Below are 22,287 nucleotides of genomic sequence, written 5' to 3' on the forward strand. Positions count from 1 at the left end.
AGAAGTTGAAAATCGCAGTGCACACGCTCCCGTCGAATTTAATTGAATATAGCCGTTACTCACTTTTTCCTTTCAAACCTTGTAACCACAATTCAAATTTACGAATTTTGTAATCACAATTCAAGAAGAGTTACTTCACATCTTCACCACCAAACAAAAAAAAAACTCTGTTTCTCTTCTCTGAGAAAATTTTCACAAATCTTCGCTTTCATCTTTCAGATTCTTCTTCTTCTTCCTTCCGAAACACCATGGAAATGAACGGTACGTTAGTTTACTCTTTACTTCCCTCACAATTCATTCGTTAATTTTCACTGATTTTTGATGATACAAATCATCGTTCCTTGTAGATCAAAGCGTTCAAATTCAAATGCTCGCTGAGAAATTTCAACTCTTCGTACGTGATTGCGAACTCAAGCAATCCCCAAACGCTATCCCCTCTGGTAAGTTCTTGATTCAATTCTTTTTAATTCAATTATTTTTCATAAACCCTAATTACTAATTATTGCTACATTTGATGATTAATTGATGTTATTTTAAATATAATCAGATAATGATGAATCAAAGAAAGTAAATGAAAACTCTGATTCGGTGGATGAAAACAGTATGTCTAATGGAATTCATGAGAATTCGTCGGATCTGGGTCATACGCTTCCCATTCTGAAGAAAGTCTTTGATTTGAGTACCAAAGTTCAGGTGAATAATCATAAGGCAACTTGATCCTGTGTTTTTTAATTTTTTCAGTAAACTTATTAGGGTTTTGTTTTGTGTTTTTCACAATTTTAGTTTATTTTGTGAATTTTTCTTGCATTAGGATTTGAAGAAGGAGCATTTAGCGTTATCTGATCATGTGAAAACCGCGACTGAATCCTTTACAAGCCTCGAAGTTTTGAACTCTATTCAGCTTCTCGGTATGGTTCTCGTTGAAAACCGAAATAAAATTGTCAATTGAATGTTCTTTTTATTGGCTAGTTTGAGTTACAGTATTATAGGTTTTTCGGGTTTTTAATAATTGTTATCTAATACTAGGTTCTGAATATGAACTCTTGAAAAGAAAGTATCTGGATGAATCCTCTGAGCGCAGGCGGCTTTACAATGAAATAATTGAACTCAAGGGTAATATAAGGGTTTTCTGCAGATGCAGACCTTTAAGTGAAAGTGAAAAGGCAAATGGGTTTACATCTGTTGTCAATTTCGAATCCACTCTTGAGAATGAGCTTCAAGTCATCTCCTCAGACTCTTCAAAGAAGCCGTTTAAATTTGATCATGTATTTAAGCCAGAAGATAACCAAGGTATAATAGGTGTTACAACTTTTGATATTGTTGCATTGAATTATATCTTTTTCATTCTTGAAGCTGATCGAATGTGTGTATTATTTTATTATGATGCAGAGGCTGTTTTTTCTCAAACTAAACCTATTGCTACATCAGTATTGGATGGCTTTAATGTCTGTATATTTGCTTACGGACAAACCGGAACTGGTAAAACATTTACAATGGAGGGAACACCGGAAGAGAGGGGTGTTAACTACAGAACACTTGAAGAATTATTTAGGATATCTGAAGAGAGAAAGGGTGTAATGAAGTATGAGTTAAATGTTAGTATGTTGGAGGTTTATAATGAGAAGATAAGAGATCTTCTAGTGGAAAATTCTGCCCAGCCTACTAAGAAGTGAGTCCTTAGTTCTTCTTCTCTAATTGGCATTGTAGTTTTTAGTTCCTTTATTTCAAATTTTAAAATAGATAGCTATTTCATATGATCTTAATAAAAAAAAAAATCTGAGAATGCCGATTAGATCTTGCTTTGCTTGATAATGAGTTTGTAAGAAAATGGACATTATTATAGTTTCATTTCACGGTTCTAAGTATGATGTATGACTTGCATTATTATACTTTCATTTTGATGTATTGTTTCTTGAGAAATATCACTGACGAGGAAAACAAATTTCAACTTAAGATTGGAGATAAAGCAAGCTGCAGAAGGGACACAAGAAGTCCCTGGACTTGTTGAAGCTCGTGTTCATGGAACAGAAGATGTGTGGGAATTGCTCAAGACTGGAAACAGAGTCAGATCTGTTGGATCCACCTCTGCTAATGAGCTTAGCAGCCGTTCCCATTGGTATGTAATGATTCTTACCAGCCTTAGTACATAATTCTTTATCTCAACGAAAACATTGATCTAGGAAGAAGTTATTGCATACTATAGGTAATGAAAATGTGGTGTTTTTTCATGCAGCTTGTTGCGAGTAACAGTCGTCGGTGAGAATTTAATCAATGGCCAGAAAACAAAGAGCCACCTTTGGCTAGTAGACTTAGCAGGTAGCGAGCGTGTGGGAAAAACTGAAGCTGAGGGAGAAAGACTAAAGGAATCTCAATTCATAAACAAGTCTCTTTCGGCACTTGGTGATGTTATTTCTGCCCTTGCATCCAAAGCATCCCACATCCCTTACAGGTAATTTTGTTTTCGTTTGTTGAGTACATTCTTGCAGAATGGTCCTTCATGTCATTAACATTTGTATCTTCTGTTTGAGACAGAAACTCGAAGCTCACTCATATACTACAGAGCTCTTTAGGTGAGGTTTCATTTCAGAATTATAAATGACATGTCCCTATGTGATTTGAAATGCACTGCTACAACATGTGCTTTATACTGGTAGCTAATAATATTTGTCCTGGGATTGAAATGCAGGAGGAGATTGTAAAACATTAATGTTTGTCCAAGTAAGTCCAAGCTCAGCGGACTTAGGAGAGACCCTGTGTTCACTGAATTTTGCCACTCGTGTCCGTGGAATTGAGAGCGGCCCAGCTCGCAAACAAGTAGACCTCGGTGAGCTGTTCAAGTACAAGCAAATGGTAAGCTAAAGTATAATTGTGCTTTCAATAAGAATAACCATGTTTTTCTTTAACTGTTACTAAAACTCATAAGTTTTTGTCATAATAAAAGGCAGAAAAGGCCAAACATGACGAAAAGGAAACAAAGAAATTGCAGGATAGCCTACAAACTATACAACTTAGACTTGCTGCGAGAGAATACCATTGTAAAAGCCTTCAGGAAAAGGTATAAATGCAAATTTAAAGGTTTCATTTTGCTTCCCATAAGTGAAACTGTTAGGTTTACCTTCATAATCACATATGTATCATACTCATCCAACTCTGAAATGAAATAATTGTGACAGGTACGGGACCTGGAGAATCAAATAGCAGAAGAAAGAAAAACTAGACTAAAGCAAGAAAGTAGATCACTTGCTGCTGTTTCATCTCAACAACCTCCATCGTATAAATACTCATCAGCTCATAAAACCATGACAGATAAGAAACCACCACTGAATCCTTCAAATCTGAGAATGCCCCTTAGAAGGATAACCAATTTCTTGCCTCCACCATCTCCTATACCACCAAAGAGATACACCCATCAAATGAATGGAAAGGAAAATTCTGCCAGAAGGACTTCAATGACAACAAATACTGAAGGTCTTCAAAGACCAAGAAGCAGGGCTTCCATTGCCATGAGACCACCTGTACAATCAACAACGCAGATCCTTAAACCAAGGAGGAGGGTCTCCATTGCTACACTCCGTCCTGAGCCAACATCTGAAATTACTACTCCACTCCGTACCTCAACTTCAAGGTTTGCCGGTGGAAGCAGTGTATCAGCAGCCATAAGGAGCCAGAGGGGTCGGTATTCAAATTTGTTCGCCCCATTGCCAGCGATTAGACCAACATCGGTTGATACAACACCAATGTCAGCTAGGGGCAGCAGTAAGTTTATGGGCAGTCCAGTACATGCACAAGGAGGTTCGCGGATGGGTAGGCATCCAACTGCGATTGCATTGCCAAGGAGATCTTTAGTTTGGAGTCCTCTCAGGCTGAGAGAAATGAAAAGTAGCCACCGAAAATCATCACTCTTGCCATCTAAACTGCAATAGACCTTGTTAAGGAGTTCTTTAGTTTGTGGAGTCCTCTCAGGCTGAGAGATGAAAAACAAACACCTGAAAATTATTACTCTTGCCACCTAAACTGCAATAGAGACCTTGTTTTATCAATGCGTGCGTGCATATATTTTGTTCTGACTCATTAATCAATTCATGTTCAATTAACCTTTTTTCTTTATAAATTGAAGGATTTATTTGAAGTAGTTTGATATCTTGTTATGATCGTCGGTTCAATTTCTAAAGCTGTATGATATCTGATTCTTTTGCTATTTCAACTCCTGTTTGGGTTGTTGGATCAAATGATGTTAAGAGTATTTATTGATCTGCATATATAGTGAAGTGAACCACTTAGGTGTGTAACTATTTTTCGTGATATTATGATGTTCTACATATATACAAGATATATCCTTCTATATTCAAGATATCCTTCTATAAGATATCTTCTACATACATACGAGATATCCTTCTACATTCAAGATATCCTTCTATAAGATATCTTCTACACACATACAAGATATCCATCTATAATTTATACACATATTCACACTTCCTAGTTCGGATTAACATTCAAAAGTTAACTTAATTTGTATCAAAGGCTAAATATAAATACTATTAATTTTTAAATTCAAATTCAAATTATCAATACTTAGTTGTTAGAAGAAATGTAAAGTAGTGAGGAAATTGAAGTATTGTACCTCTTATCTTTATGTTCTTCCCACGTTTTTTAAGGTTGTAGAAATGGTTGTATACACTCTCATCCTAACTTCTAAACCATTGAAAACGTTAAATTTTAACCGTAACTATTTGTAAAGACACACAAAGTGTTGTGATTTGTAGATATTATTATTAACTTTTTATACTGATAATGCATAAGAACTTAATCTCAAATAATTAAATTTACTTATATTTGATAATGATTACCATCTCAAATAATTAAATTCTTCGGTGTGCTGTACTTTTGCTTTTTTTCCCAACTAAAATCCTGCTTTCTGATAAAAATTTAATTAGAAAGTTTTATTTTATGACAATTGGTAATATGTTTCTCAAGTAACTATATAAAAATAGGGTAAAATTACTCTCATCATCCCTTAATTTTATTTCAGATAACGATTTCGTCCTTTGTTTTTTTTTTCCACGTCACTTTTGTCATTTTAATCAATTTACATATGGATTTTCAAGATTCAAAACTATGATTTTATTTCAATATGAACTCATAATATTCAAATCTTTGGTCTTTCACTTACATTTTCATATGAATTTTAAATTGATGCTTGAAAGTTTATATGCAAACGGATCAAAATGCTAAAATGACGTGAAAAAAAAGATAAATAACAAAATCGTTGTTTGAAATTAAATTAAATTAAATTAAAGGACGAAAAATGTAATTTTGCCATAAAAATATTGTCTATTCAATTCTTTAAAATATAAAAATTATTCTACTTTTAAGTTTCTAAACATGGCATATAGATTACTCTTTATTTTTTAAATATTAACAAGTGTCCTAAGAACATTGTTTAAACATAAAAAATAATAATTTTTACATTGAAAATTATATAGTTATGATTTTTACATTTGTTTGACTTTTATTTTTATGGCAAAATTCATTTTTATGAGTTCTTTAAATAATGTATTTAGGACACTTTCATGTTTTCTTTCTAAACATGTGCATATAGAAGTCAACTAGGGTCCCGACTCCCAACTAAAGGAAAAATATAGCCGTTGCACTTGTCTCTGGAGGGTAGATTAGACATTTGATTCACTCGACCGACCGTTGAAAAAACAAACCGTTACTCATACACTTGGTGTGTTTCTTTCTTTGACATCAACACAACACAACACTTGCCAAACTCTGAAACCAAAAGCAAAACAGGTTTGGGGTCCGTGTTCCCGTCTCTGTTAGAGAGAGAGAGAGAGAGAGAGAGAGAGAGAGTTCAGACCCACCTTGTGAAGATGGTTGCGAGAACCCCACCAAAGCTTAAGAGAACTTTAGCTGCTCTGAATCCTGTTCTCATTAGAGAAACACTCAACAAGGTACTAATCAATTAGTGATCTTCATTAATGACAGATCAAATTCAAACTTTTGTTCTTTTTTTCCTTGATTAATGTAAAATGTTTCTTTTTGGGTCTTTGAAGGTGGATCAATGCATGGCTCGGCTGCAAGAACTTCAGAACACTGCAACTGGTGGAAACAAGGTTGTGTCAGGGGTCAATCTTAGCCCACGAAGTACCATAGGTTATCTCAAAACTAGTCTCAGGTGCAAGCAAGAATCACTCAGGTACTTTTTCTTTTCTTCATGGCTCACGATTCATGACCATATTTTAGTTTAATTTTTGTTTACTTTTTACTAATTTTTGTGTTTTGTTACCATTCTCTGAAGGGTCAAGAATGGTGCCACAAGGAAATCTCCTGTGGGAAAGTTTCCCTCTACGCCAAACACAGGTCAGTTTCTCTTGCAAAATCCGAAGTAAATTTAATTCCAAACTTTCACTTGAACATTATTTAACATGGATGCTTCTAATCGAAGATGTGTAAGGTGTCTGACTCTGACATGTGTCCGCATTCGACTTAATTATTTCATTTTCTCAAATTACTGGTGTTGATGTTGTGTCTGTGTTAGTGCTTCATAGTCTTAATCTGGTTTTAAATTGTGATTTCGGTCACGGTTGCCTGCTGATACATGATATTTTGAGAAATTATGAATAAATCTAGACTTCAAAGAAATCCTTATAAATTGTGTCTGACTTATATAGTTAGTTACAAAACACAATTTAGAATCATAGATCTTAGAAAATGTGAGTGTTATTACTTATTAGGCTCTTTAATTAGTTAATGATAAGACTTTCCTATTCACCTGTGAACCCTTATATTTATACAGGTGAATGGAGGCGAATGTCGTTGCCTGCAATGCTTGTAGGAGAAACTCTTGGAGAAATTTTACAGGCTAGTCAATTTGCAAGAGAAATTGTTTCAGCAGTTGGTGACAAAACTCCCTCCAAAGATGACCCAAAAACACCAATGTCTCAAAGGCCAAGCAAGAAAATAAACCTCGAAAACACACAACTTAAGTCTAGAAGGAAGAAGGAGAAACAAACTAAACTACACAATGACGGTTCTCCCTCACTTCAAAGAGCTCGTTCCAGAATCACTTTTAAGGTTTCTCCTCCAAAAGTTAAAGAATTTGATAGAGAAAGCAACAAGTATTTGTCTTCGGCGAATAGGGTATCTCCAAGGAATAGGCCATGGGCTAAAAAAACTGTACTTTTCCCCAACCCTTTGTTCAAGTCAACTCAATGTTCTTCATCACAGTCACAGCAACAGCAGTTTTGCAAAACAAGGTCTCCTATTATTTCAAGAAATAGAGGACCAACAACACCACACAAGTTTTTGATTAAATCTCCACCTTCAAACTCCAAAGTCAAGATCAAAAGCACTACAACTGTGTCTATTTCACCCACAAGACTTGCAAGTTTGAGCAAGAATTCTCCAAAAAGATCGACTGCGGCTAAATTCCGTCGATCTTTCTCTCCTTCGAGACTAGCTACCAGGTTAGTTTCACCATTAAGGAGCAAGAAAACTGCACAGAAAAGTGATGGAATTGTAAGTGGACTGAAACAGCGCCCAGTATCAACAGTTCAATTCCCTTCTAGTAGAAGAATTTAAGGACATATAGACCTTGATTGTATTTTGTCACTATGGTTTCTCAATGTCCATAATTGTTGTATTCTTGTGAGATTTTGTTGTTGTTGAGGACTTCTCCTTGTGTCCATAGCATTCTTTGTTCTGTATTCTGTTCAACAAAAAATATAAAGGTGGTTCTCAGATGCAAATCTTGTGAGCATGCAATGTTGCCAAATCATAAGCATACATTTCATTTGTCATATAAAATCTATGGATTGCACCTCTCAAAAAATAAAAATAAATCGATGGGTTGCAATTAAAATGGTACCAACTGCATAAAATGGTACCAACTGCAATATGTATTCTTTCACCATATATACCAACTATGGATTTTATGGAAACAAAAAATAATGTTTGGATGTTGCTGCCCAGGATCGAACTGGAGACCTTTAGTGTGTAAGACTAACGTGATAACCACTACACCACAGCAACTTTGATGACAATTTACCAGCTATGATAATTTGTGACTCTCACTTATTTAATTTAACTTCACATATTTATAATGATTTAATTTATTATCATAAAAGTTTATTTATATAATAAGATTTTTAATTAAAGTTATATAGATTAATTATGATCAACAATTATCTTGGTCAAACTCAAAATGCAAATTTGGTCCCGTTTTTAATTGCGCATTTATTGTCTCCATTTTAGAAATTTTAATTGAACCATGATTTTGACTCTAATTTGATGAAGTTAAATTCATTCTCAACCACTTATCATTTCAATTGATCTTCTTTTAACTCTATATGGTTGGTCACGACTAAATTTAACATCCGGTTTGGAAGAATTTCATCAATTAGGATTTTTATTTTCATGTCATCTCACCTAATTTATCATCGTGTCATCCAATTGGACGGTAAAAATCGTGAATTTGTTAAAACTTCTTAAACTAGATTTCAAAGTTGGCAATTAGAAATGAGGTCTAAAATTTGAGGTTTGAGTAAAATATGGGATAAAAAATTACATTTAAGTTTAGAGTAACCCTTACTTGGTCACAATCTCAAATTTGGACGCAAAAATGATAAAAAGATAAAGAAAAAATGAATTAAATAATATATAATTTTAAAATAATAAATTCATGCATGTTCAAATTATTTATATTTGCGATTGTACCCAATCTGTAGATATGCATAATTTGATTAATTTTTTTATTTGTAATTGTATTCAGTCAAGTAATTTGTTTTTAGAAAATAGTATTTTTAATTACAATGAAAATTCCTATCACAACTATTTTATGGTACAGCACAACTTTTTAATTAATTGTCGAAAAAACAAAGTTTTTAATTAATTTGGTTTAATAATAAGAATAATACTGTTATTCAAAGAAAATGTAATAATTTGTCCAAAAAAAAAATGTACTGTAATAATAATTAAAAATATCTATAGTTCTATACCCATTTTATCAAAAGAAAAAAGAAAATCTAAATCCACGCGTATAAGATTCGTGGACGATTTTGGTCCGAAGGTTCATCTTCTTCCTCTCCACCTACCTCCATTCTGAATGGGTTGTTGTTGCGATGAAGACGACGGTGACATTCTCCGCCATCTCATGAATTCTTCTTCTTCTTTTTCATCCACCTCAACCCCACCACCAACACCTCCTCCTCCCACTTCAACAGTAATCTCACCAATGAATTCTCATTTCTCCGCACTTTCCTCCACCGACACCCTCCAAATCATCTTCCAGAACCTTCCCATCCCCGATCTCGCACGTGCGAGTTGCGTCTGCCGAGTCTGGAACTCGGTAGCCTCACAAAGGGAGATGGTAACCAGAGCTTTCTTAGCACCGTGGAAATTGAAGGACGTAGTTGGAAACCCGATTTCTAGAAGCTTCTGGAGAGATAATTCACTTGCTAAATTCGCAATCTCGCATCGTATTGTGCGTGGTGATAGTGTTGCTAGTCTCGCCGTTAAGTACTCCGTTCAGGTCCGTTTGGGTTTATTACTTTGTTTCAGAAATTGAAATGCATAATTTTTTGTTGTTGTTGATAATTGTGCTTTTGAAAATGATGACAATGAAATTATGGAATCATCTCTCTCTGAAATTCAAGATTATGTTTGAATATAGTTCATATGAGATGGTTTTATATGTATAAATCACATAATATATGTGTTGGTGTCATGTCCGTGTCGGACACGACACATGTCTAATTCCGCGATAAAAGAGCTCTGTTTCCAAACAGATTTGTCCATCCGTAATGGAGATAACATTGGTGGGAATATAGGCCGATGACACGCCTAATGCGAGGAGTGACCATGCTTCATAGATTGGTGCGGCAAACAGTAGAAATGCATAACCTTAGAGATTTCTGTGCTTTACAGTCAGGACTAAATTAATCGTTCCTTGTTGACTACTGTACTGTGATCAAATATGTTAGGGATATCATTTTAAAATGTTTTTAATTTCATGGACCAAATTTCCCTGTCACTGCAATATCAGGTTTTAGGATTAAAATTTTGATTAGCTCAAATCAAATTGTTAACATCTACTTGTTGTGTATAATTTAGCATTTTCCTATTAAGAATTTATAAACTAGTTGATCTTTTTCTGACTATTTTTACTGTAAGCACTAAGCTATATTTTCATTGTTCTGTGCCTGGTTTTTTCTGTTTAATACTTTTGATAAAGTTGAATGATAAATTTTTTGATGTTTCGACAGGTGATGGACATAAAACGATTGAACAACATGATGAGCGATCATGGTATATACTCAAGGGAAAGGTTATTAATTCCTATTAGTAATCCCGATATTCTTGTTAAAAGAACTTGCTTTATTGAGCTGGATGTTAATGCGAAACGAGAAGTTGCAGTGTTGTATCCGGATGATGTACCTGACATAAAGAGTAGCTATGTATCAAACAGAATATCCTCAGAAGAAACCAACAAAAAGGTGCTTGATTCCTTGAAGAGAAGCATGCAAGTTGATAGTGAAACTGCTCAATACTACTGGTCTGTTTCAAACGGTGATCCTCGTGCTGCTCTTGCTGAATTTTCCGCGGACCTTCAGTGGGGCAGGCAAGTAGGTCACTCCTAGTCTTTGGAAGGTTAATTCAATTTCAACCCATGTTTGGGATAATCAAAGAAGTTTGGTGATATGCAAATGGATGATGATAAATAATCATGTTGGGTAAGGCTAGTCTCTACTTTAATCTACTATTATTTAGCTCCTCTCCATCGGAGACTTGAGACTGGAGTAAGTAATTTCTTGTTATGGTATATATATAGTTCAACTACTAATGTGGTGATATGTGTTCAGAATTTGCGTGACATGCAATTGTTTACAAGTATATTTATACAAGAAGACAATGTATTATTGTTAAAGCGGCAATTGAAACTGTATGTTTAGTAGAATCAGTACAGAAATATTTGATTTAGTTCACCCTTTACACTTCTGAGCGTCTTCGTTTTTAGCACTACAGATCAGAATTAATACCAAGAATAAATTGTTCAAAAAAGCAATGGATACGATGAAACATTATCAATATATCTTGTCCTAACTCTTACCCCAAGTATCATATTATGATAATGTAGAATTTAATCTAATCAGAAGCTTAGTGAATAAGATTATCCTGTGACTTTAAAGATAAGGATTTGTGGCGAATCAGAATCTATTTATGAAAGAAAAATTTGATATTCTGTTTTCATCTTGTCTTTTTGGAATAATTTAGAATTACTTTACTGCTTTTGATAAGTTTGTTTTATGCTGTCGGTTGCAAGAACCTTAGGATTCAGAATGGTGAATTGGTGATGATGTTCTCTTACATCCTCCAATTGCAAACTTTATTTAATGATTTCAAGCCAAGAGAAATGCTAGAAACATACTTTTTCTAACACTCTCTTCAACATTTTTTATGCACAACAGTGCTGAATTCCAATTCTTTCATGTTTCTGGATTCGTAGGCTTTGAAAACTTTGGAGCTTCGCTAACCATTTTGTTCTTTGATTTGCACCTTTTAACAGTGCAACTATGAAGGGGTACTCTACTCTTCAATTTTAGATATTAGAGTTGAGACCGAGAGATATGCCAAGAAGTGTTTTTGGTGTATACTTCAATCGGAGTTGTAGGATACGTAGGGTGTCAATTTTTTTTGGCTTATTGTGAAGTTAATTTAGAGTACCTCAATATTATCCCAGCAATTAATTTATGGTATGCATTCTATGATAGCATTTGACATAAGGATTGGGAATCTGGGATTGGTAAAAGAAAATCATTTGACATAAGAGAAAGTCTTGATTTGGTCACATAAATATGGGCACGCCATTAAGGTACACAAAAAAATACGTTTAAATTTAATTATTTAAAAATAGGTATCATTTAATTTTAATGATACAAACAAGTATTTTCCTTGTCATGAAGGCTAATGAAACGATGCATTTTTATGATATTGGTTTCACGTTTCCAAATGGAAGCAAAATATATTGAACAATTAGAAGTACACTAAACAGATAGAGCCAAACCCAAGTGAAATTGAATAATCGTTCGTGAGTTAGGAGGCACCATGACCCTTGGGAATGAAAGTTGACTACTTGTTGGATCTTCAGGAATGAAAGCTGAGCTGACTACTTGTTGGTGGCAGCGTAAATGTAACTACTCCAGAATCAGTGCCAGTGGTACAAATAATCACATTTGACTCTTTCATGTGAAAATTACACTTGAAAGAAACCATTTCTAAAAATAGGACCCTTTTGAAACCTTCCCTTATCCTATTTTTATGGGGTCATTTTAGTGTATTATTAAAAAAACAGAGTAAAGACCTATTTTAATTTCCGACAAAACGTGCAGGTCTAAATTAGTCCTCAACAAAAAAAGGGGATCTAATTTAGTCCCTTACAAAATTAAACCGAGACAAGTTATTCTCCGAAACTGTTTCTATTATTTAACTGATTTTGACAAATTATTCTCCAAAACGGTTTCTATCTCATGATAATTTTGATAATTTAATTCCATTGTTGATTGCATTAGATAAAGAACAATTTTTGTTTCTCTTTATAAAAGATAAAGAACATCATTATTTTTTAAAGAGCCTAGAACAATGTAGATCACAATCTCCGATTCTCCGTAAAATAAAGAGTATCACATGACTATATGAGAATAATAAGATTAAGAATGTCGTAAAGAGCCAAACTTGGAATGGAAGTAAGATGTCAACATCAATGTATACATACAGTGGTGTTGTTACTTTAATTGCTAATTAAAATATATAAAAAAAGTATGTAATAAAAAAATACATTGTCCTCAACAAATTAAATATATATTCTACAATTGTCGTCCTCATTGAATTATCCATTCATTATCAATGTTGTTGAAATTAAAATGATGGTTTCAATGGCGAGTGATGATGACACCTATGTCAACGACGAGTAGTTTGGTGGAGGAAGATTTTGTGGGTTTTTTGATTGAGAGAGTTTAGGGTTAGAGAGAAAATATATGGAGAATGAAATCTTAAAATTGAATTGGTTTGAGCCTCTTTGGGATAATGGTAGACTGTAATATCAACTAAAAAAAAATCTTCTCGTGTTTAAAACCAGAAGTGTAAAATTATTATGTTCATTGATTGGCATGCGCTACATGTCACTACAAGGTCACATAGGAGAAGTAAGTTGCAACAGTGAAGGGTGAATTATAAAGTTGAGGGGTTGCAGTGGCATCCCCCGGCTGTGCATGAGTGTTAGGAAGACTGTTTTTTCACCCTCTTTTAATACTTACATTTTTATTATCTTAGTCTCACACTTTAGATATAAGTTTCATGTAAAATTCTGTATTAAGAATTTTTTTAGTGGCCGGGTTTAAACCCGGACCTTACATATATTATGCATTGTTCATACTAACTGAGCTAAGCTCACTCCAACTAAATTTTAATTGAGCGAAAAACAAACTAAATTACTATCGTTTACGTGATAAAAAATAAAACGCTTTAATCATTCATAAAAAATCAACAAGTAATAATAACACTTTAATCTATATGTGTAAAAAAAAAAGGTAATCTCTGATTTTCTAAAATATGTAAACAGAGCTCATTATTTTGTTTATTTTTTGTCGGGTAGCCTAGTGGATAGAATTCACCTTTTTCAAGGTGAATAAGTGGGGTGTTCAGGGATCGAACTCCGGCTCTGGCATATAACAATGCATGACGCTGCCAGCTGAGTTATGCTCACGGGACATAGAACTCATTATTTAGGTATACTAACATTATTATTTTTTTTTTTAAATTCTTCATATATCTCTCAATTTGTTAAATTATAATATTCTTTTTAAAAAACATTATATTCTTTCACTCTTTCTATCTATAAAAAGCAAAGTAGAGTGGGTTGCTTTTTACAATTCATTCCCTTCCCAAGCATTTAACACTTAACATCGCTGTTTCTTTGTTACTCTGCCATTTGTTTCCAAGGTTACTGTTTTAGTTTTTGCTGCTTCTCTTTGAAAATGTTGCACAACATTCTCAATGCTATCACCGGAGAGAAAAACAACCGCCGCCAAGTTGAAGGGACGGTTGTGCTGATGAAGAAAAGTGTGTTAGACTTCAATGACTTTACTGCCTCCATGCTTGATGGTCTTCATGAGTTTGTGGGAAAAGGAGTTTCTCTTCAGCTTGTTAGTGCTGTTAACACTGATTCAGGTTACTTTATTTCATTCCTATTTTCTCTGTTATCTTTATGCTTCTTGTTCTCTGTTTTTGCATGTTACTGAACTATATTGTTCTTTATGGAAGGAAAAAAAAGCTATTATACTGTTTTCTTTTGTTTCTGTCAAAAAGAAAAACACAAGTAAATCACGACCTCTAATTTAATTTATTTTTTTTGTTATAGATTTGACTAACTTTATTACTTAATATATTTTTTTTTGTTAATATTTATAATTTAGGTTTAGTGTCCGACACATTTAAAATAAGATTTTCTTTGTATTGATAAAAAAGATTTTCTTTGTTGTAGAAAACTTATAGAAAATAAAGAATAAAATAAATATACTTAATACAGATCACACTATTTTAATAATTTTTCAAAACATTATTTTTAAAAAAAATTCTATACAGATCCCATTATTTAGATTTTGTTTTTTTTTTTTTGAAGGAAGATTTTGTTAAATATTTTAACATATTTTTAAAGAGATGTTATTTTTTTTTCATTTTTTATATGATTTATTTTCTTTGTTCTCCAAAAAAAATTAATCGAAAAAAAGTAAATCCTGACATCTTTTTTTTTTTTTGTGGTGGTGGATGGGGTTTGAATCTCAGACCTTGCATATATTATGCATTGTCCATACCAACTGAGCTAAGCTCACGAGGACATCCTGACGTCTAATTTAAGTAGTTTTTTCCTCTTAATTTAAATAAATTTTTTATTAATTAATTTAAAGTTTTGACTAACATGCACAAGGAAATTGGTTTTGAAGCATACACAAGTTAATTTCCATCGTTGTATCAATAAATCTTGTACAATAGTCCTCTTCATATATATTTTTAATTTATTAATAAAATTATTAATTCAATGGGGAAAATAACTCTGTTGTGCATTGTAGACTTAACCTTAATTTAAATAATCGAACTCTAAGTTTTTAACTCTGTGTAATATTTCCTTCAAAAAAAAAAAAAAACTCTGTGTAATAGAGAAAATGTTTTCTTATAACTTTTTAGGGTTAATTAAGTAAATGATCTTTATAAATATTAAGAATTTTGTTTTTAATCCATATAAAAAAATCACACTTTTTAATCAATGAAAAATTTCTGTCAGTATTTTCAGTCTCTGTGAAATATTTTATCGGTACTTTTGGTCCCTAAGAATGTTTAAGAAAATTGTTACAAGAGCTAAAAAATGTGATTTGTTCTATAGGTGCATTTTTGGAAGTGTAGAGGGTCTGTTTATTTATTTGTTAGAATGATCCAAGAAGAGTGTCTATTTATTTGCTATTTTTTACGAGATTCTAGTAGTGTGTCAAACATGAGTAGTTTCACACCAGCAAGCAGATATGGCAAACAGTAGAGAAAGTGGACCTAAGATGAGGAACAAAAATGGTATACGCTCACATGGTATAAGATAATGAGTGATGTCACTGACCAATTTTAGGACTATCAATTTTGTAAATTTTTTAACGCTCATGTCAATTTTGTAAAAATAAAAATGTAAAAGTTGAACCAATGAAGACATTACTTCACTGATCGATGTAATTGAATTCTGATGAAATTAGTTATAATAATAATTAATATAATTCTTAATATGCTAGAATAATGTATTTAGTAAACGCGAAATTGTGGGGCATTTTAAGTATTTTTACTGCCCAGTTTGAAATATATTATTACTTATTTTGTGGTCTTGAAAAAAATAGTTAGTTGTCCCTCCCTCATTCATCCACCATAAAACCGTCCAACTACCTTTTTAGCAAAAAAACAAAACAGAATACAGGAAATAGACAATGAAATAAATACTGAAGTTGTTTGTGAACTGAGTCATGATGTTGACTGAAGGAAATAATTTATTGGAAGAAAAAGTTGTCACTGCAGTACTTTCACAAATTTACGTTTTTAGATTATGCCCCTCACTTTATTTTTTTATTTTTGGTACAATATTATCTAAATCTATATTGAATACTTTATCTAAAATTCAAACATATACCTCTCTGTCTTACGTGTGTGTTGACTTGATTATTAATTGGTGTTTTGATTAGTTAACTGTAGATTAGGCAGTAACAATTGGAAATTATCTATAATCTATGATGTTAAATTAAAAACTATCAGGAGGAAAGTGAAACTTCTACTTTGGTCTTTGGCATCTAAAATGTGAATGATATTCTGATAAATAACTAACTTAATATTTGTAGGGAATGGATTGAAGGGGAAACTTGGGAAACCTGCTAACTTAGATTGGAGTGCCGCATCAAAACCTCTTTCAACCGGAGAATCAACCTTCAAGGTTACATTTGATTGGGATGAAGAGATAGGAACACCAGGAGCATTTTTAATTAGGAATAATCATGACAATGAGTTCTACCTCAAAAGCTTGACACTTAAAGGTGTTCCTGGTCAAGATGTTATCCACTTTGTCTGCAACTCTTGGGTATATCCTGCTAAAAAATACGAAAAAGATCGCATTTTCTTCTCCAACAAGGTATAACTACGAAAACAACTTTAAGTAATAGTGACTATATTATAACGATACCTTTGAAAAGTATGTTACATGCTAACATGTTTTGTAATTTCTATTTTCTGTAGACATATCTTCCAAGTGAAACACCGACAACACTACTTAAGTACAGAGAAGAAGAGCTAGAGACTTTAAGAGGTGATGGAAAAGGTCAGCTTGAAAAGTGGGATAGGGTTTATGATTATGCACGCTACAATGATTTGGGAAATCCTGATAAAGGTCTTGAACATTCTCGTCCTATTCTTGGAGGGTCTGCTGAATATCCTTACCCTCGTAGGGGAAGAACTGGTAGAGAACCTGCCAAATCAGGTTAGGCTTCTATATTTATTGTTTTGTTTTTCATTTATGTCTTTATTTTTTTTGAATATTTTATAATTGAGAAGTTAGCGGAACCTAAAGTTTGGCTTTCTAGAATCAAACTAATAAAATTGCATGATAGTATATTTCAAATTTGCATTGACAAATGTACACTGCCTTAATAATTGAGCCTATCAAGCTATGTGGTGTTGTTAGACAAGGTAGTACATCTTGAGTTATATGGTTAATTACTCAATTCTCAATTGTTTGACCTCTGTTATGTCTAATCTAATGAATCTCATGTTACAATGAAATTAACTCTAAAAGCACTTTTAATTTGACCTTTTGAGCTTAAGACATGCAATTTAACTCAGTAGGCTTAAACCACTCTTTTTCTAATATGGAGTTATTAATGGATATGGTTGTTATCTCGCAGACCCTAACTATGAGAGTAGGCTGGACCTTGAGATGAGCTTAAAGATCTATGTTCCCAGGGATGAAAAATTTGGTCACTTGAAGATGTCGGATTTTCTTGCTTATGCACTAAAATCTATAGTTCAAGTTCTCAAACCTGAACTTGAATCTCTATTTGATAGCACCCCTAATGAGTTTGACAGCTTTGACGATGTGCTCAAACTCTATGAAAGTGGGATTGATGTGCCTGAAGGCTTACTTAAGGATGTTAGGGAGAACATCCATGGGGAGATACTTAAGGAAATCTTGAGAACTGATGGGGAAAAGCTCCTCAAATTTCCACTGCCCCAAGTGATTGCAGGTACTATATACATGGACACTTCTAACTCATCATGTTATCTTAGAAACTAGAATATAGAAAATCATGTATTTTGTAAAATCATGATTTATTGAATACTAATGCTCTTAATGATGTGGATCTAATTTTGGAGTAGCCGATAAATCTGCATGGAGAACTGATGAAGAATTCGCTAGGGAGATGCTGGCTGGTATAAATCCTGTCATGATTTGTAGTCTCCAAGTAAGTTTGCATGTTTATTATTTTATTAATGATTGGATTCATCAAATGAGTTAGACCTCTCTTTTAATTATTGAATTAAATTTTCTAAAACATTTTAAGATCAATATCATATCTTAATGAAGAATGGACTATAATTTCATTTTTCACATTTTCCCCTAAATAACTGCAGGAGTTCCCACCAAAAAGCAAGCTAGATCACAAAGTCTATGGTGATCAATCCAGTAAAATAACTAAAGAACACATTGAAAGTAATCTGGACGGGCTCACTGTGGATGAGGTAATTTTGTGAAAGCTTCAATTTAGTTCTTTCTTCTACTTGATGTCAAGACTCAAGATGCATGGTATTTATTTATTTTTGTTTGAATAGGCAATTCGAGCAAAGAAGTTGTTCATATTAGATCACCACGACACACTGATGCCATACTTAAGGAAGATAAATTCAACCTCAACAAAGACATATGCTAGCAGGACTATTTTGTTCTTGCAAGAGAATGGAACTTTAAAGCTACTAGCCATTGAGTTGAGTTTGCCACATTCAGAGGGAGATCAATATGGTGCCGTTAGTAAGGTTTACTTGCCTGCGGAGAAAGGTGTTGAAAATTCTATTTGGCAATTAGCCAAAGCTTATGTTGCAGTAGTTGACTCGGGGTATCATCAACTTATTAGCCACTGGTATGAAGAAACTCAAATTTCAGTAGTGGATACAGATTTTCTCAACAAATTGCAAAATTATGTGCTAACTAGCAGCAAAAAACCTTTAACAAGCACCACATATTTCTTATGTACTATAACCAGCACTAATTTAATTATGTGCACGAGTTAATAAGTATAAGATGTAACTATTATATCAGTAACCGTACGAACATTAGAGAACCTCCCATTTAAGTCAGTTTCCTAAATCAATACCATACCAAACACAATCTTAATAAGTTCGTACATTTTTGCAATTAACTTTTGATTCTTACATGTATGGCAGGTTGCATACTCATGCCGTCGTAGAGCCATTCATCATAGCTTCAAATAGGCATCTTAGCGTGCTTCACCCTATTTATAAGCTATTACATCCTCACTTTCGTGACACCATGAATATAAATGGACTTGCAAGGCAGATCCTCATCAATGCCGGTGGTGCTCTAGAGTCTACTGTTTTCCCATCAAAATATTCTATGGAGTTTTCATCCTTTCTTTATAAGGATTGGTCTTTCCCTGAACAAGCACTGCCTGAAGATCTTCTCAAGAGGTAAAAAAACCAATTTTGCAAAAGACCATTGCAAAAAAAATATATATATATATGGTTTATATCATGTTAAATTATGATAATAACTTTTCCAAAATAAGTATAACCGTAATAACTTGGATTGTATCATGTTAAATCATATGTGAAATGAATATTGGTGTTGATCAATTGCTTCATCTCTTCAAATTTCAGAGGAATGGCTGTTAAGGACTCAACTTCGCCATACGGTCTTCGATTATTAATCGAGGATTACCCTTATGCAGTTGACGGTCTGGAGATTTGGTTTGCCATCAAGACATGGGTTAAAGACTACTGCTCCATTTACTACAAGGATGAGGACTCAATCAGGAAAGACTCGGAACTTCAATCTTGGTGGAAGGAAATAAAGGAAGAGGGTCATGGTGACAAGAAAGATGAGCCTTGGTGGCCAAAGATGCATACTCTCGAAGAGCTGATTGAAACTTGCACTATTATTATATGGATTGCTTCAGCTCTCCATGCCGCAGTCAACTTTGGACAATATCCATATGGCGGCTATCCACCGAGTCGTCCTTCTATGAGCCGACGACTCATGCCTGAAAAAGGTACCCAAGAGTACAATGAACTTTTGGAAAATCCTGACAAAGCTTTTCTGAAAACAATCACTTCACAGTTTCAAGCTGTTCTTGGTCTTTCACTTGTGGAAATATTGTCTAGGCATGCTAGTGATGAGGTCTACCTTGGACAGAGAGACACTCCAGATTGGACTTCTGACGTAAAGGCACTGGAGGCTTTTGAGAAGTTTGGCAATAAACTTGTTGAAATTGAGAAAAGGATTGGGATAATGAACGATGATGAGAAACTGAAAAACAGGTTTGGTCCTGTTAAGATGCCATACACTTTGCTTAAACCTACTAGTGAAGGTGGACTAACTGGTATGGGGATTCCTAATAGCATCTCAATTTGATATGGCTAAGGGTCTTTTCTTTAGTTATTTTCTTTGTTAAACAATAATAGTGGTGGTTACTGGTTATCTTCATTATGGTGTGCTAAAACTTGCTATAGAATATCATACTATTTTCCTTACTTCAGTGAATATTGAGTCGCTATTTGAGTTCAGCAGTATAACTTCTAACATCTATTTTACTTATCTGGTTGATGAGTATGTACAATGACCCTTTTGAAATACATTGACGATGAGACAGAATATCTAACCTTTATTTTAGCTTGGTTTGCTTTTAAAAAATGATGTGAGAGGAGGAATTGGATTAAAAGAAATGAAAACACAGAAAATGAAAGATAAAATTATTAGAGATATTAGCAGTTGGTGCTTAGTCTCGGCAGTCTCAATCATAGAACTCAGTAGTTCGACCTCGGACTTCAAAGAACGAAACTCGATTTCAATGTGATTAGTACTATCATTTTCTTCCAATCTTTCAGCTTCCATTTCTAAATTACCATCAAGTGAGTTCGTGCGTGTTCTAGACTGGTCTAACTCTAAAGCTGCAGAGTGTATCCAAGCCAGCTTTTGCAGCATCAGCTCTTAAGAATTCTACAGTTCTTTTCGATGCCTCACAAAGTGTCGTTCACCAAAGGTTGAACCTGATTTGACTCTGTGCAAGCTTGGAGCTGGTTTTTCATGTTGCTCACAAGAGAAAGTGATTTTGATAACTTGTGCTTCAAGTTTTGTAGTCTGATGAGTCTGCTATTTGAGTATGTGCTTTCTCATTGAACCTTGCTTATAAAAAAAACATTGAACCTTTGGCTTCTTGCTTATTGCATGATCCAGACACATTCAGTTGGTCTCTACCCTTCTTTGAATCCTCTTTAGGTAGAAGATTTTGAATTTCTAGTTCATGTATTCTGCTAAGGAGTTTCCTAATGGGCGCCAGGTGCTTAGGTGATCTATGGCTATGACTTTGGAATTTCTATCTAGAGGTGGGAATAAGTCAAGCCGCTCGATAGGGCTAAAAACTAAGGTTCTTGCCTACTTAAAACTTGGTTTGGCCTAACTCATTTGGTGGTTGATACTTTTTTTTTTTAAATAAAATTAGTAGTTGGTACTTACTAAGAAGTAAATGTTTATGCCTATGTAATCACTAAATATCTCATTTCATAAAAAAATATTTAATATGCATGCACCAATAATGTAAAATTATTTAACACATGCATCAACGCAAATTATACCACATAGATATTTCTTGTGATTTGATGGAAAAGTTATTTTACGATGTATAAAAATTAATCTCTAAAAAAATTATTATACCTCTTATTAAAAAATATTCTTTTTAAATTTTATTGGGTAAAAAGTGTGAGGAAAGAAAATAATTTAGATATTAAATTACATTAATAGTATGTTGTCTTAAAAAATTGCAAATAAAAGAGTATTGCTAACCGGTGCCCCCAGACACTAGTTTAGGAATCCTCAAATAGAAATTTTGTATTGAAAATGTGAGTTTTTACTTTTGATGAAGTAATGATTACACTACATTTTTTTATAAAAACTTATTTGTTTTGGGTGCTTAACCAATGCTCCTTGGACACTCATTAGCATTCTCTGTTTTTTTTTTAATTGTGGCCCGTGGGTATCTCCGGATGAAATTCATCACAATTATGAGACTTGTGTTTAGCTGGTGCACTTGTAGAAAAAACAAATTAATATTTCAACTACTCGTCAATATTTTTAAACAAACTACTCGTCAGTTAATTGATACATCGCAGAGATGATGATAATGATATTCGTATTGTCGGATATCCATGCGCGTTAGCAAATTAGTAAAATTATAAAAAATAAAATAAAATAAGGTGATTTCCTATATATAATCTACCAGGCATGAAAGAAACCTTAACCTAATATTCTAATTTATTTTAGGCTTAATTGCAGTTTTAGCCCCCTAACTTTTCCAAAGTTGCGATTTTGGCCCCCTAAGAAAAAAAACTACAAAACCGCCCCCTATATTTTGCAACTGTGGCAGTTTTGGCCCCCAAGACCAATTTTGACTCGGTCTACGCTGACGTGGCACCCTAAGT

At 33.5% G+C, this 22,287-nt stretch overlaps 4 protein-coding genes and 1 non-coding gene across 5 annotated transcripts; 4 read left to right on the forward strand and 1 right to left on the reverse strand.

Moving 5' to 3' along the window:
* Positions 1 to 122: 122 nt before the first annotated feature.
* On the forward strand, positions 123 to 4,321 carry LOC146957232 (P-loop containing nucleoside triphosphate hydrolases superfamily protein). The gene is made up of 12 exons (XM_085734862.1): positions 123 to 261; positions 348 to 440; positions 548 to 693; positions 812 to 908; positions 1,027 to 1,290; positions 1,390 to 1,669; positions 1,955 to 2,116; positions 2,234 to 2,449; positions 2,533 to 2,570; positions 2,687 to 2,850; positions 2,942 to 3,055; positions 3,174 to 4,321. Exons 1-12 carry the CDS (start codon positions 249 to 251, stop codon positions 3,921 to 3,923), a joined length of 2,337 nt encoding a protein of 778 aa, XP_085590988.1. The 5' UTR covers positions 123 to 248; the 3' UTR covers positions 3,924 to 4,321.
* A 1,388-nt stretch (positions 4,322 to 5,709) lies between these two features.
* On the forward strand, positions 5,710 to 7,757 carry LOC146957233 (microtubule-binding protein TANGLED-like). Its single transcript, XM_085734868.1, has 4 exons — positions 5,710 to 5,960; positions 6,063 to 6,205; positions 6,308 to 6,369; positions 6,806 to 7,757. The coding sequence occupies exons 1-4, from the start codon at positions 5,880 to 5,882 to the stop codon at positions 7,588 to 7,590; spliced, it is 1,071 nt and encodes a 356-aa protein (XP_085590994.1). The 5' UTR covers positions 5,710 to 5,879; the 3' UTR covers positions 7,591 to 7,757.
* Positions 7,758 to 7,967: 210 nt separating this feature from the next.
* TRNAV-UAC (transfer RNA valine (anticodon UAC)) lies at positions 7,968 to 8,040 on the reverse strand. Its single transcript has one exon. It is a non-coding gene; the product is annotated as a tRNA-Val (tRNA).
* A 1,033-nt stretch (positions 8,041 to 9,073) lies between these two features.
* On the forward strand, positions 9,074 to 10,963 carry LOC146957235 (peptidoglycan-binding LysM domain-containing protein). The gene is made up of 2 exons (XM_085734875.1): positions 9,074 to 9,538; positions 10,272 to 10,963. The coding sequence occupies exons 1-2, from the start codon at positions 9,113 to 9,115 to the stop codon at positions 10,644 to 10,646; spliced, it is 801 nt and encodes a 266-aa protein (XP_085591001.1). The 5' UTR covers positions 9,074 to 9,112; the 3' UTR covers positions 10,647 to 10,963.
* Positions 10,964 to 13,930: 2,967 nt separating this feature from the next.
* LOC146957236 (putative linoleate 9S-lipoxygenase 5) lies at positions 13,931 to 20,376 on the forward strand. The gene is made up of 9 exons (XM_085734884.1): positions 13,931 to 14,232; positions 16,428 to 16,714; positions 16,819 to 17,059; positions 17,484 to 17,822; positions 17,956 to 18,041; positions 18,211 to 18,318; positions 18,409 to 18,713; positions 19,018 to 19,281; positions 19,471 to 20,376. The coding sequence occupies exons 1-9, from the start codon at positions 14,040 to 14,042 to the stop codon at positions 20,222 to 20,224; spliced, it is 2,577 nt and encodes an 858-aa protein (XP_085591010.1). The 5' UTR covers positions 13,931 to 14,039; the 3' UTR covers positions 20,225 to 20,376.
* Positions 20,377 to 22,287: the final 1,911 nt, after the last annotated feature.

This window comes from Medicago sativa, chromosome 1, assembly GCF_051527215.1.
Source record: "Medicago sativa cultivar Bolivia chromosome 1, Bolivia_mono, whole genome shotgun sequence".
NCBI classification, from domain to species: Eukaryota; Viridiplantae; Streptophyta; class Magnoliopsida; order Fabales; family Fabaceae; genus Medicago; species Medicago sativa.